This window comes from Trachymyrmex cornetzi, unplaced genomic scaffold (assembly GCF_001594075.2).
Source record: "Trachymyrmex cornetzi isolate Tcor2-1 unplaced genomic scaffold, Tcor1.1 scaffold496, whole genome shotgun sequence".
Classification (NCBI taxonomy): domain Eukaryota; kingdom Metazoa; phylum Arthropoda; class Insecta; order Hymenoptera; family Formicidae; genus Trachymyrmex; species Trachymyrmex cornetzi.
Window position 1 is genome coordinate 6,825 of NW_017299795.1, and position 12,321 is coordinate 19,145.

General features: G+C 32.9%; 1 protein-coding gene across 1 annotated transcript in view; it reads left to right on the plus strand.

Annotated features, from left to right (window-relative positions):
• The window catches only part of Polr3E (RNA polymerase III subunit E), an 8,700-nt gene extending 2,815 nt beyond the window's left edge, over positions 1 to 5,885 (plus strand). The window contains exons 2-8 of the mRNA XM_018514268.1: positions 1,959 to 2,206; positions 2,280 to 2,464; positions 2,590 to 2,762; positions 2,924 to 3,125; positions 3,399 to 3,598; positions 3,914 to 4,077; positions 4,278 to 5,885. Coding sequence (XP_018369770.1) covers positions 1,959 to 2,206; positions 2,280 to 2,464; positions 2,590 to 2,762; positions 2,924 to 3,125; positions 3,399 to 3,598; positions 3,914 to 4,077; positions 4,278 to 4,545 — 1,440 coding nt within the window. The 3' untranslated portion in view covers positions 4,546 to 5,885. The remainder of the gene's footprint in view (positions 1 to 1,958; positions 2,207 to 2,279; positions 2,465 to 2,589; positions 2,763 to 2,923; positions 3,126 to 3,398; positions 3,599 to 3,913; positions 4,078 to 4,277) is intronic.
• Positions 5,886 to 12,321: the final 6,436 nt, after the last annotated feature.

Sequence of the window (12,321 nt, forward strand, 5' to 3'; positions counted from 1 at the left end):
CGTTCACTCTCTCTGGAGTGACGAGTATGTCTTATCATATTATTGTTCCTGTAGCTACACATACACATAGTACATGTAATTGTACTTCCACAATCTGCTTAGTTACAAACCAAGAAACTATTTTTATTTGCATACTGCAAATTTACAAACGTGTGGACGTTTACAACTATTACAGTGGATCTCAAAATTATCCAATATAATAGTTGTAATTTTAAACCATTTTTTACAGTGCATAGCGCTTGAGACTAGAGAAGCCCCTAGGCCCGTCCGCTGTGATTGGCGGTCGTCGATTTAAAAAAAAGTAACGGAAAAGTAACGAAAAGTTACTTTCTCAAATAACGGTAACTGTATCGAGTTACTTTTAAAAATCGGTAATTAATAACGATAACTTGTTACTTTTCCTACTCGGTAACGAGTAACTGTAACTTGTTACTTTTAAAAAGATCGAGTTACTTTTAAAAATCGGTAATTAATAACGGTAACTTGTTACTTTTCCTACTCGGTAACGAGTAACTGTAACTTGTTACTTTTAAAAAGTAACTTTCCATTCCCTGCTTATCATAGTGGTTTATAAAGATATTCTAGAGTGATCTGAAGAAATAATATTTTATGTACTCGTATAAGGTAATCTTAGATGAGCAAAGTAAATTTGGAAAAATCTCAGAAAATATAATATAATTTTAAATACTCCAAGGTAATATTTTCTGTAATTATCCAAATTTTACGTAACAACAGAAATTTTTCGCGTATTGTTAAATGTATAATAATATATAGTGCGTTAGAATATAGTAGTTAATAGATAGTATTTGATAATCTGGAATAATCTGAGGCAGTATTAGCCCGGATCTACAACAGGTGTTTTAAGCCTTAAGTCATAAGAAATTGACCAATAAAGTACAGTCGAATGCGAAGAGAAGAAAAAAATAATCGACGATGGTTCGTCCATTTTTTATGGCTTAAGGCTTAAAAACCTATTGTATTAGGTCAGTGCAAAAGTTCGTACCCGATTTATTATTCAAAGTTCAAACAGCTGCAATTTTGTTAAAAATAAACGAAATTTAAATTTTAAAAAAGAGTTTTACAACTTGAAATCTCTACTTTCGAATGGTTACTATATTTTTTGAATTTATGAGTTTTGCAATTTTTTTTACATATAGAAAACTACGAGTTAAACAAAACAGGAAATTTTTTCTTCACTCTGTGGGCCTGTCACATGACCAAAAAAAATTGCAAAATTTTTTAATTTCTAATGTAAAAGCTTAAAGTTGTCCCTATACAATCGTTTTTAAAAAATGTCTACGATTTTTTGTTACTAAGCTGTTGCAAATTAAATAAAATGAATATTCTGACTTTGATTATTCATAACTCCACAAAACCATCACAATAAAAAAAAATAGATTCTTAAATTCTCCCATCAGATAGAGTAAGATTTAGATTTTATTTTATTTTTAACAAAAAATAGCAGCTGTTTGAATAAGAAATCAGGCACGAACTTTTGCACTGACCTAATAGATCCGGGCTTACGTAATCTTAAGTAATCTGAGGTAATTTAAAGGTAATTCGTATCAAGGATCATTTTTATACGCTATAACTGCTAGTAACCAACCCCTCGGAGAAGAATAATCAACTATGATTGATCAATTGCTTAAAGTTAAGCTTTATTACTGCACTTAGGCTGAGTTCAGAGAGACGCTATTACCTCTATTTGTCATTTCTATTATGTCATTCTATCTTTAGTGTCTATTGGATGAAACAAGGATAGTATGACACATAGTGCTGATAGTATGCTCCCGAAACACAGCCCTATTGTATTTCAGGACGTAAAAAATGACTTATACTATAGCTTACCTTCCTTCATGTCTAAAACGAAATTTTACAAAAAAATAGTAGATTACTTATTTGTACAACTAATATTTCTTTTTCATCTATGGGAATAATAAAAGAAATTGTTTCTACAGATACCAGTGTATCTTTCCAAGACTTTGGCGGATAAATTATTTATTATTCAGTATCCTGCATATGTCAAAGATAATTACCCCAATGCTACCTTCTCGAAAACTTTCGTTAAACCTGAAAACCAAAAAATTCGTATGGAACTTGCAATGGATACGTCGAATAAACATTCTTATGATTGCTACATGGGAAAACAGTTGGCTTTAAAAACAGATGGAAAATCTACAGAAAATGATGAAATAGTGTTTGATAAGTAATTACAAAATTTTGAACAGCTTTTGATAGAACTTTAATCTACATTTACAAAAAAAAACTTTTTTTATTAGTGGACTGATGGATAAGGTTGTATTGACTTCAGAACGGACGTTGTCGGACTGCTCAAATTTCGCAGTCGGGATCTTTCAGGATGATGAGCTACACATCACACCATTGAAATCAATGTTGCATATGAAACTGCAGTGCGATTATCTTGACGAAAATGATAAGCATGGGACAAAGAACACTGGAGAAGGTAAAAGAGGATTTTTCCTTGCTGATTTATACATGAATATATTTACCGAAATAGCCTGTGTTAAACCTTCAGAGCTTGGCACAAGCGAACGAGAAACACTCACAAATTCATTTGCTAAAATGCAGACGACGACGAGGAGGAAGATAACGCTACTCCGGTGAAGGTAACATTCGCTAGGCATCTGTCGGATAACCTGAAGAAGCTGCAGGAGCAATCTTTCCAACATCACAACAGAAAGAGCCAGGAGGAGCGTTGGATGCATACGAATTACATACCGGCTTACGATACGCAAGCTGAGGTAAGTTATCTCGATATAATCGTGAAGTTAATAATTTTTTTTTGAAGGAAGATATAATTAATGTATTGATGTATTCAAATGCAGCAAAAAAACTCTTGCATACATTTAATCTGTTATTATATTTTTTTTTACATATTGAAATATCTCGTTTGTTTTTACAGTCGACACGGATGGAGATGTTCTGCCCATCGGCCGAAGAATCAATAAATAATCTGAATTTGGGCCAGGAAAATTATCTGCGTCTGTTGGTACCCCAGTTACCTGATGAGTGCTATTTGCAATCCACCTCTGAGGATCAGACAGATCTTCATCACATTTTGACTTTGCCTTTGCTAGACCAAATCAGGAAAATCATGAAACAAGGTGAGAAAATCACACTTGAGATAAAGAGAAAGGAAGATATAAAGATACATATATATATTTAATATATACATATTTAAAATAATAAAATATTTTTGAAATCCTGAAACTTTTGTTTAAGAAACAAATTTGATATTTTTTAGTCTTTTACGATACACGTTTACAAAAATATAAGAGTCAATTTTTTATATGTGTTAGCATAAATGTTTATTGTATAAATTAAGCAGATTTTGATGTCACGTAGGAATTTGATAGAAACAAATCTATTTTTTACAGTGAGAGTTATATCCTTTGCAAAATTATGCGAAATTCTATCGCCGGAACAGGATACAATAACAATACTCAAGTATTTACAGCAAGTAGCTATGCTGGTGCAGGGTAACTGGGTCGTGAATAGTGAACTGATATATCCCAAAGACAGCCTTTCTCCTCAAAACAGTACTTCTGAATTCATGTGCAGAACACGTGATTATATTGTGAGTATTCAAAATTTATTAATAAAAAATTATATCCTGAAATCTAATTTTATTTTTCTTAGCTTCTGAATTTTCAAATCTTACATTAAGATATAATAAAACTCCAACTTTTTTATATCAATTTTGATTATTACTATATTTAATTTTTTGTGAAACCGTTGATTGAATATTTTTTATATTTTTATTAAGACATTGTTTATGTGATCAAAGTTGCTTACTTGCCAAAGTTACTCAAGAAAGTGAAAGAAGCTTAACTATAACTTTAATTATACAAAAAAAATTAATTATATAAAATGTTTTTTTTATTTCTTTTAGTTATTATTATTTACCGAACAACAATATCTCAATCGCAAAACGATCTCGTCCGTCATCAAGTTGCCATCAGAAGAAATTAATCAGATTTTTATGGAGCTTGGAACGTATGAATCGGGGAAAGGTTGGCAACTGAAAGAACCACTCAACTGGGATTTCTGCAAGAGGTAATCGCTACATTTCGTTGACTTCTCTAAAAAAATTCAGTCAAATTCGATGTCCTTCAACAAATATCTTGCTACTCCAATTGATTTCCGGTATATTTCCAAATAATGATTCCATGCAATTTCATTTTTTTTTTTTTCCATAGAATCCATCACTATTAGAATTACCTTAGAAATTAGCATTAATCGTTCTTATTCGGTAGATATTCCGAGATCGTCCAGCGACAACAAATGTTTTGGGATGCGAAGAGGAAACATCTGCGCGAAATAATGGAAGCGCAAAATCAGCCACCGCAGCGTCAACGCCGGAAGTCGAATCGGGAATCGCTAGGTTCGGAAAACGAAGAGAGAAACGTTGGCCGTGGCCGAAAATCGGTTAAGGAATCATCTGTATCGGATAACGACGGTGCAATAACTGAATCGGTTAAGCACAAGAAAAGTCGCTCCAGGAAAATATCAGAAACCACGTGACCAAAATCAGTGCATCGCGGTAGCTTAAAATTCCTCTTTTTACCGGTCACTCTGATCGTTGTCATGTCGTATCTATGAATCACGTGACTGCTTCGCTATGAATCATGAGATTTCTCTGCAATGTCACGTCGACTATGTTGGAAGTTGAGTTTTCCAGAAATATATTCGAGGCTTATGTTCAAAAATAAATCCCTAATTAATGCAATGTGCAAATATAGTATATTATATTAGTATGTTATGCTATATTTATTAATGCAACTCTGAATTTACACGCAAAAACACAAATATATATTTATACATACTGCACGCTTATTATAGGGGAGAGTGGGGAGTTTTGAAGCACGCTTTGTTTGGGGCTCAAAAGTACCACAAAAAAATTTTTTTTTTTTTTTCACATTTTATCTAACCGAATCTCTAGAGCATCTTAAAATACACCTCCTGGTTGATGGATTTGCATAAAATCCAAAGTCATCGGCAATTTTTGTCTGTTGGCCCAAAAAACTGCTTTTTGGAATTTTCAAAAATCGTGGGGAATTGTGAAGCACGACTAAAAATCGCTATATTTTAAAATTGCCACCGCGTCAGTAACACATCGAATGTTTTTGCATAAATACATTTGAACGTCGAAAGCCTAATCATTGTTGATTAATTTGTGTGCACTCACCTTTTCGATTCGCTTGAAAATGTTTATGAAACTGCCACAAACACGAATGCTCAATAAAACTTTCCGAACAAAATGTTGAACACACTGTCTGGAGAGATACAACAAAGGTGTGCTATCGGGATGAATGCTACAAGAAAACTGAGATATTAGGAGAACCAATGTTTTCAGTATGTAAGACCTATCAAAACCACAACTAAGCGACATCTATGGCCGTGCTTCGCAACTCCCCATGCTTCAAAACTCCCCACTGTCCCCTACGTATTATATACATGCGCGTATATGTGCGTATATTTATAATATATTACACACAAATGTAAGAAATTAAGAGTAATATACTATATTTATACATGCTTTCCATGTCTCAATTGTGGGACGTTCTGTAGATGCGATTAATAATTAGTATGGATTTTAATACACACGTTAAGGAGAGTTAAAATTAAATATATATACATTCGGATTTTTTTTTTGGAACAAATATCCTTGATTCGAGCATGACTGAGCAAGCTTTGCTAGCAATAGACTTTTCTTATTACACATGTAGACTAAAATACATACACGTTCACACATACACAAGATTTTATGTATATATGAAATATAGACATTTTACGTACACATAAGATTCCATAATAGGAATGTACTGTAATTGTATCCGATGTTTTCTGAGTGTATTGTTTTGTGAATGTTTACGTTGATTATGATTATATTATTAAAAATATGTATGATATTCATTTTTGTTACTCTATTTTTAATATACAGGGTGTCTCAGAAATAAGGTAGGAGCCGCACTGAGGGCATAGAATGGATCAAGGGGAACAAAAAAGTCTCATACCATTTTGAGATATTCGCTGTAGTTTTTTAATTAAAAAAGGAAATGTATAAGCTAATATGCGGTGAAGCCGCGCCGCGCGAATTCGTAGGACAGTCCATCGCGTCTCGCTCGACAGCGGCGGCGGCGGCGCGCCATTGAGAGTGATCAGTGAAGCGCGATGGACCGTGCTACGAATTCGCGCGGCGTGGCTTCATCGCACTTTGGCTTAGACGTTTCCTTTTTTAATTCGAAAACGCGATTATCTCAAAATGATATCAGATTTTTTTGTCCTTGACCCATTCTATGCCCTCAATGCAGTGATGCACATTTGGCTCCCGGCACCACGGAAAACCAGCCCCATCACTTTTACCCCCACCAAGCAGACACCTACTAGCATCGAGTGATCGAGTCGGCCGTCTTCGCCGCTGCGCGAGAGCGAGCGAGACAGCGAGAAACAGCGCCCGTCCTTCTCGCTCTACCAGTAACTTGTAAATACAAGCAAGTATTAGAACGAAAAGGACGGCCGCTCTCTCTCTCTCTCTCGCTATCTCGCTTCCTCTAGTATCGTAGTCGCTTGTTATAAGCGATCGAAAACTGAAAATGTACTTTCTCGGCCGCTCGGCGTATTCCTGTACAGGGTGTCCCGGCCTTTTTTGCCAATTGAGTTGCCAATCACTTTTGTGTAGATAGAGCGGATTAAACTGTGTCGAAAAGTCCTCTACCACATTTTGCAATTTTCGCAATAGTTAACAAGATATTAATTACTAAAAATTGCAAAATATTGATCTTGAATAATTTTTTACTCAAAATGCTATCAACTTCACAGAAAAACTGCAAGAGACAAAAATTATTTACTTTCTTCTCATAAAGTTCTGAGAATTTTTTCAGAATTCGTTCAGAATTTTTTAATACCGTATTTTCTTATGTTGATAAAAATAAGAAAATGCAGTACTAAAAAGTTGATAACAAATTCTAAAAAAATTCCCAAAACTTTATGAGAAGAAAGTAAATAATTTTTGTCTCTTGCAGTTTTTCTGTAAAGTTGATAGTATTTGAGTACAAAATTATTCAAAACTAATATTTTGCAATTTTTAGTAATTAATATCTTGTTAACTATTGCGAAAATTGCAAAATGGTAGAGGACTTTTCGACTCAGTTTAGTCCGCTCTATTTACACAAAAGTGATTGGCAAAAAAGGGACACCCTATATAAGAGATAAAGAGACATGCACACATATTCTAGATAACGATTTTAATAAATAGATTTTAATAAATTTTAATAATATATCATATACCTGTTCCATTAATAGCAAAAATGATTTTAACGTTAAAAAAATCAAAATGTGTTTCAAACGTGACGTTTTTCGTAATATATCTTTCCAGTACACTCACATATTTTTTATGGAAATACGCCCGTGTTGATATCTTGATATTTTTTTCGAAATTTGAAAATTGGCTTTACAGTTAAAAACGGTAAAAACGAGTATTAGCCTAATTATTCATTTACTTTTTATTTAAAAAAATGCATATTTCAATAATTTTATAATATTTTTTCATAATATATTAATATTTATTAAAACTTAAAAAATGCAATTTTATAATAAGAAAAAATCAAATATAGATTAAATAATCGTTTCAATTTTTTTTAACTATTACATGCAAATTTTAAACATTTGATGAAAATGTGTGTTCAAATATCAACTAAGTTCTACCAAAAAAATTCCATTTATAACAGTACTCCGAGAATATCATTTAGAATGTGTTATTTAATACTAATTGCGATATTTTATTTTCTTTTTACTGCAAATTACCAATTTAAATTTAAAAAATTTTTATACAATATATATTACAGATATCAATACAAATATTCTACCAAACAAATTCTGTGCGTATACTCGTAACTTCACGTTTGAAAAACATTATAATTCTTTTTAGTCTTAAAATAAACTTTATAAACTGCTCTTTTTCTTCTCTAATGGCTTTATTACATTTTTTCAATTTTTTGATACATATATTCAGGGTTATAATGTTTCAATTTTTATATGGCAATTATGCGAGAACTCGTACATTCGTGTATATTACAAATTAATCCCGGACCACGCACACAAAATGGATCTTTTACTATGCTTTTTTTAAATAAGTTTCAAATTTTCTTCAGCCATAAGTATATATGTCCTTCTTTTTGACTCTAGCCCTTCAGAAAATTTATACAAATTGTAGTTGAAGAACTAACGCAGAAAAATAAACGAAAAAGCGCTGTAAAATTGAAAATTTAGGAAATAAGGAACCCACTCTTTGCGAGGAAAGGAGTCAAGTGTTAGAACTATTTCACACATTTTCACTCATTTAAATATGTTACAAATCAAAATCGCTTAACAAAACACAACTGCACATGCAATCTTAATAAATAACAGGTGTGTTACATTCTTTTATAAACATTCTTGAATAATAAATCAATATTCACGCTCTGAAATTCTATATACATAGTTTATGGTTTTCTTATTATTCATACATTCTGTACGAGTAATTTTGGTAGAGAAAGAAAGACCTACGCGTATTATCTTGGTTTCCATTATGTGAAAAAACTCTTTATAAAGACTTTGCAAAATGCATATGTTTTTGTAACTGTAAATACAGTAGTTAAATACTGTAGTTCCTATTCCATATAAATTTTATTAATTAGCGTTTTGAATTAAAAATGTATAATATGCCACACTAATATTTCGTTCGCTTGTTCGTGATCAACATTACTTTGAATTTTTTGTACGTAGCATTTCAATTAATTGTGCGAGTTTTGCTTGGGGCTTTAATGCTTTTAAGTTGCTTTACTTAAACACCTGCTTTATTTCTTTCCTTTCCTTCATTCCTTTGGAAATGTAAAACATTATCAAATAGTTATGATACATCATACGTGACTTATTAGACAATTTTTTACATTTCCTCCTGATGGAAGAAACCACCACCTTCCCGCGGTTTCCGTCGAGCAGTAATATGGACGTGAATATTGATTTATTATTCAAAAATGTTTATAAAAGAATGTAACACACTTGTTATTTATTAAGATTACATGTGCAGTTGTGTTTTGTTAAGCGATTTTGATTTGTAACATATTTAAATAAGTGAAAATGTGTGAAATAGTTCTAACACTTGACTCCTGTCCACATTCCTCGCAAAGAGTGTATTCCTTATTTCCCAAACTTTCAATTTTACAGCACTTTCTCGTTTATTTTTCTGCGTTAGTTCTTCAACTACAATTTGTATAAATTTTCTGAAAGGCTAGAGTCAAGAAGAAGGGCATAAGTATGGCTAAAAAAAATTTGAAACTTCCCAAGTAGAAAACAAACCAAAAATTAGTCAGAAATTGGCCAGGAATTCTGGATACTAGCTAGTTTCTGGTTAGTTTGACTGGCCAGAAACTGACAAGTTTGGGCGATGCTTGTTTTGCCAATAACTGGACAGGGGATGATCCCGATTGACCACGGCTCGATTGGATACCACCAATCACAGCGACCGGTGCCTAGGAGCTTTGTAGTCTCAAGCGCTGTGAGTGGCTCGTGTCCAATTGAGCCGTGTCCAACTGGGTGCCAACCCTTTTTGATTATTTTTTGAAGAGTTTCTATCTAGTTTCTTAATTTTTTTATTTTTTGAACAGTTTTTAAGCATTTGATAACCATTTTCAAAGCAGTTTATGGCTAGTTTCTGATCAGTTTTTAACTAGTTTTATAATAAATTTTTTAGTCGTTTTCTAATTAATTTGTGACTAGTTCTAACTAATTTTCTGAGAAAATTCTAAATAGATTTAACTTATTCTTAACTAGTTTCTAACCAATTCCCAAGCAATTTTTATAGAAATATAATAATAATTAAATTAATATAATTAAATTAAAGTAATATATTAAACTCTTTACGAATTTGATGTGTTATATACAAATTAAAAATTAGATATTACGAGATATTAGGAAATATTTATATGTAATATATAAGTTAAACACATCTTTCTTAAGGAGGTAGTCGAGTGACAGTCACTTCCAAAAGTTAGTTCGTGTATAAACGGCTAAACTTTTTGATGCAATGATACAGCATTGACCAATGAGATCGCTTCACGCACACACTCATTGTCCTGTACCATTCATGTTGACAAAGGTGTGGCAACGTCCTGTTTCACTGTCCTGTTTCCCAAAACATACCTATCACTATAACTTATAATTCATATTCCAGTTTTTTTACAATATTTTATCCGCATAATTCAGAAAAACACTTGTTTTGAATACGTTTAATGTGTCATAATATACCATGTGGGAGATTCCGTTCGGTTGAATCGGTGAGCGACGTTGCCACATGTACGCAACCGGGGTGATCCCGATTGATCACGGCTCGATTGGACACCACCAATCACAGCGACCGGTGCTTAGGAGCTTTGTAGTCTCAAGTGCTGTGAATAGCTCGTGTTCAATTGAGCCGTGTCCAACTGGGTGCCACCCCCAATTTTGTTTATATCATTGCTAACATTATTATATATAACATATCAGTTTTTTAAAAAGTTCGTAAATTCCGATCCCTTTCATATCAAGTTTAATGTGCGTTTCATGACGGCATGGGGCTTATGCTGGATTCACACTGCATCCGATTTGCGTCGTACGATGCTCTGCAGCCAATCAGAAAACAGGATTCCGATGATATTAACCAAAATCCATTGGAATCCTGTTTTCTGATTGGTTGCAAAGCGTCGTACGACGCAAATCGGATGCAGTGTGAATCCAGCATTACATGTAAAATTCGTGAACTTTGAAACGAAATATTTCGCTTATCTTGTGGCTACGACATCTGAAATTTTAAGGAACGATTGTTATGCATACGATCAACATATGCTAATTTTTTTAGAATTTTAGTAAAATTTTCAATTTACTCGACTACCTCCTTAACAGCTGCTTTTATATATTTATATTTTCTTTTTCGTTCACTTGCTGCTGATAAACGTACATCCACTTTACTTAAATTGTTTAAATATTTACAATTTCATGTTTTGCGTTTTAATTATGACTGATAGTCGAAGAATCGAGTTTTTCTATTACCATAGTATATTTATTCCGTTACTATGGTAACAGAAAAACTCGCTAATTCGACTGTTAGTCATAATTGTGAATATTTTCAGTAAATATTAATAAAACAGAATTTCTAAAATGAAAAGTTATACATTAATTGAATTTATTAGTGATAAGAAAAAAAACAGAAGGAACATACATAATCAACAAATGTTAATCACTTTCTCCCTATAAACAATAAACAATAATATTTTTTCTGCTTTTACTTCTGTTTTACTTTTTCTGCTCATATACAATATAGTTTATATTTACTGTTGATTCTTACCTTTGTGACTAAAAACTGCTGATGAAATACTGCCCAGTATTTCCAAAATTTTTACTGGACAGCACCTGGACAGCATTTACTTATCATTTTTCTTGTTCAGTTCCTGAACAAAAACTACTCATGAAATACTGCCCAGTATTTTCAGAATTTTTACTGGACAGAAACTGGACAGCATTTACTTACCATTTTTTTTATTCAGTTCCTGATCAAAAACTGCTCATGAAATATTGCTCAGTATTTTCAGAATTTTTACTGGAGAGAAACTGGACAGCATTTACTTACCATTTTTCTTGTTTAGTTCCTGGGGCTCCATTCTTGAAAAGCAACGTATACAAAAGGGGAATGCTACAGTATATGTTACGTATACTATAGTATTTTCCTAGAATTTCGTATACGTTAGGGTGCCGTCACATACGGCGTAACTTGCGTAAGCGTAACTTGCGCCGACCAATCATATCATTTCACTTGAACATCAGTTTCTATCTAGTCACTTTATGCTTTTTACGCTATTTTGTTGTTACGCCGAAACATGATAGAACGTTATGCAAGAATCTGTGCTCTCCGCTTTAAGGCCGCAGCACACGCTCTTGCATAACGCATAATGCATAGTGCATAAAATCAACCAATCAAAATTCTTCTTTTCCATGGAATGGGAGGAAAGATTCTGATTAGTTGATTCGCTTATGCACATGGTGGAAATATATAAGGTGAAACAATACGCATAATGGCGGTAGCTATACTGGAAATAGCCAATCAAATATGTCCGAATATGCACGTTCCTACTACGCATCTATCAGATTGCTTCACCTTATATATTTTCCATCGACATCTAGAATGGACCGCTGATGGCAATGGTGGGGGTAGAAAGACGATTAGAGTGAGAGGCGGGAATAATAAGATCGTTCTTTCTCTGTTTACTGTTGTTTCTAACTACTGTT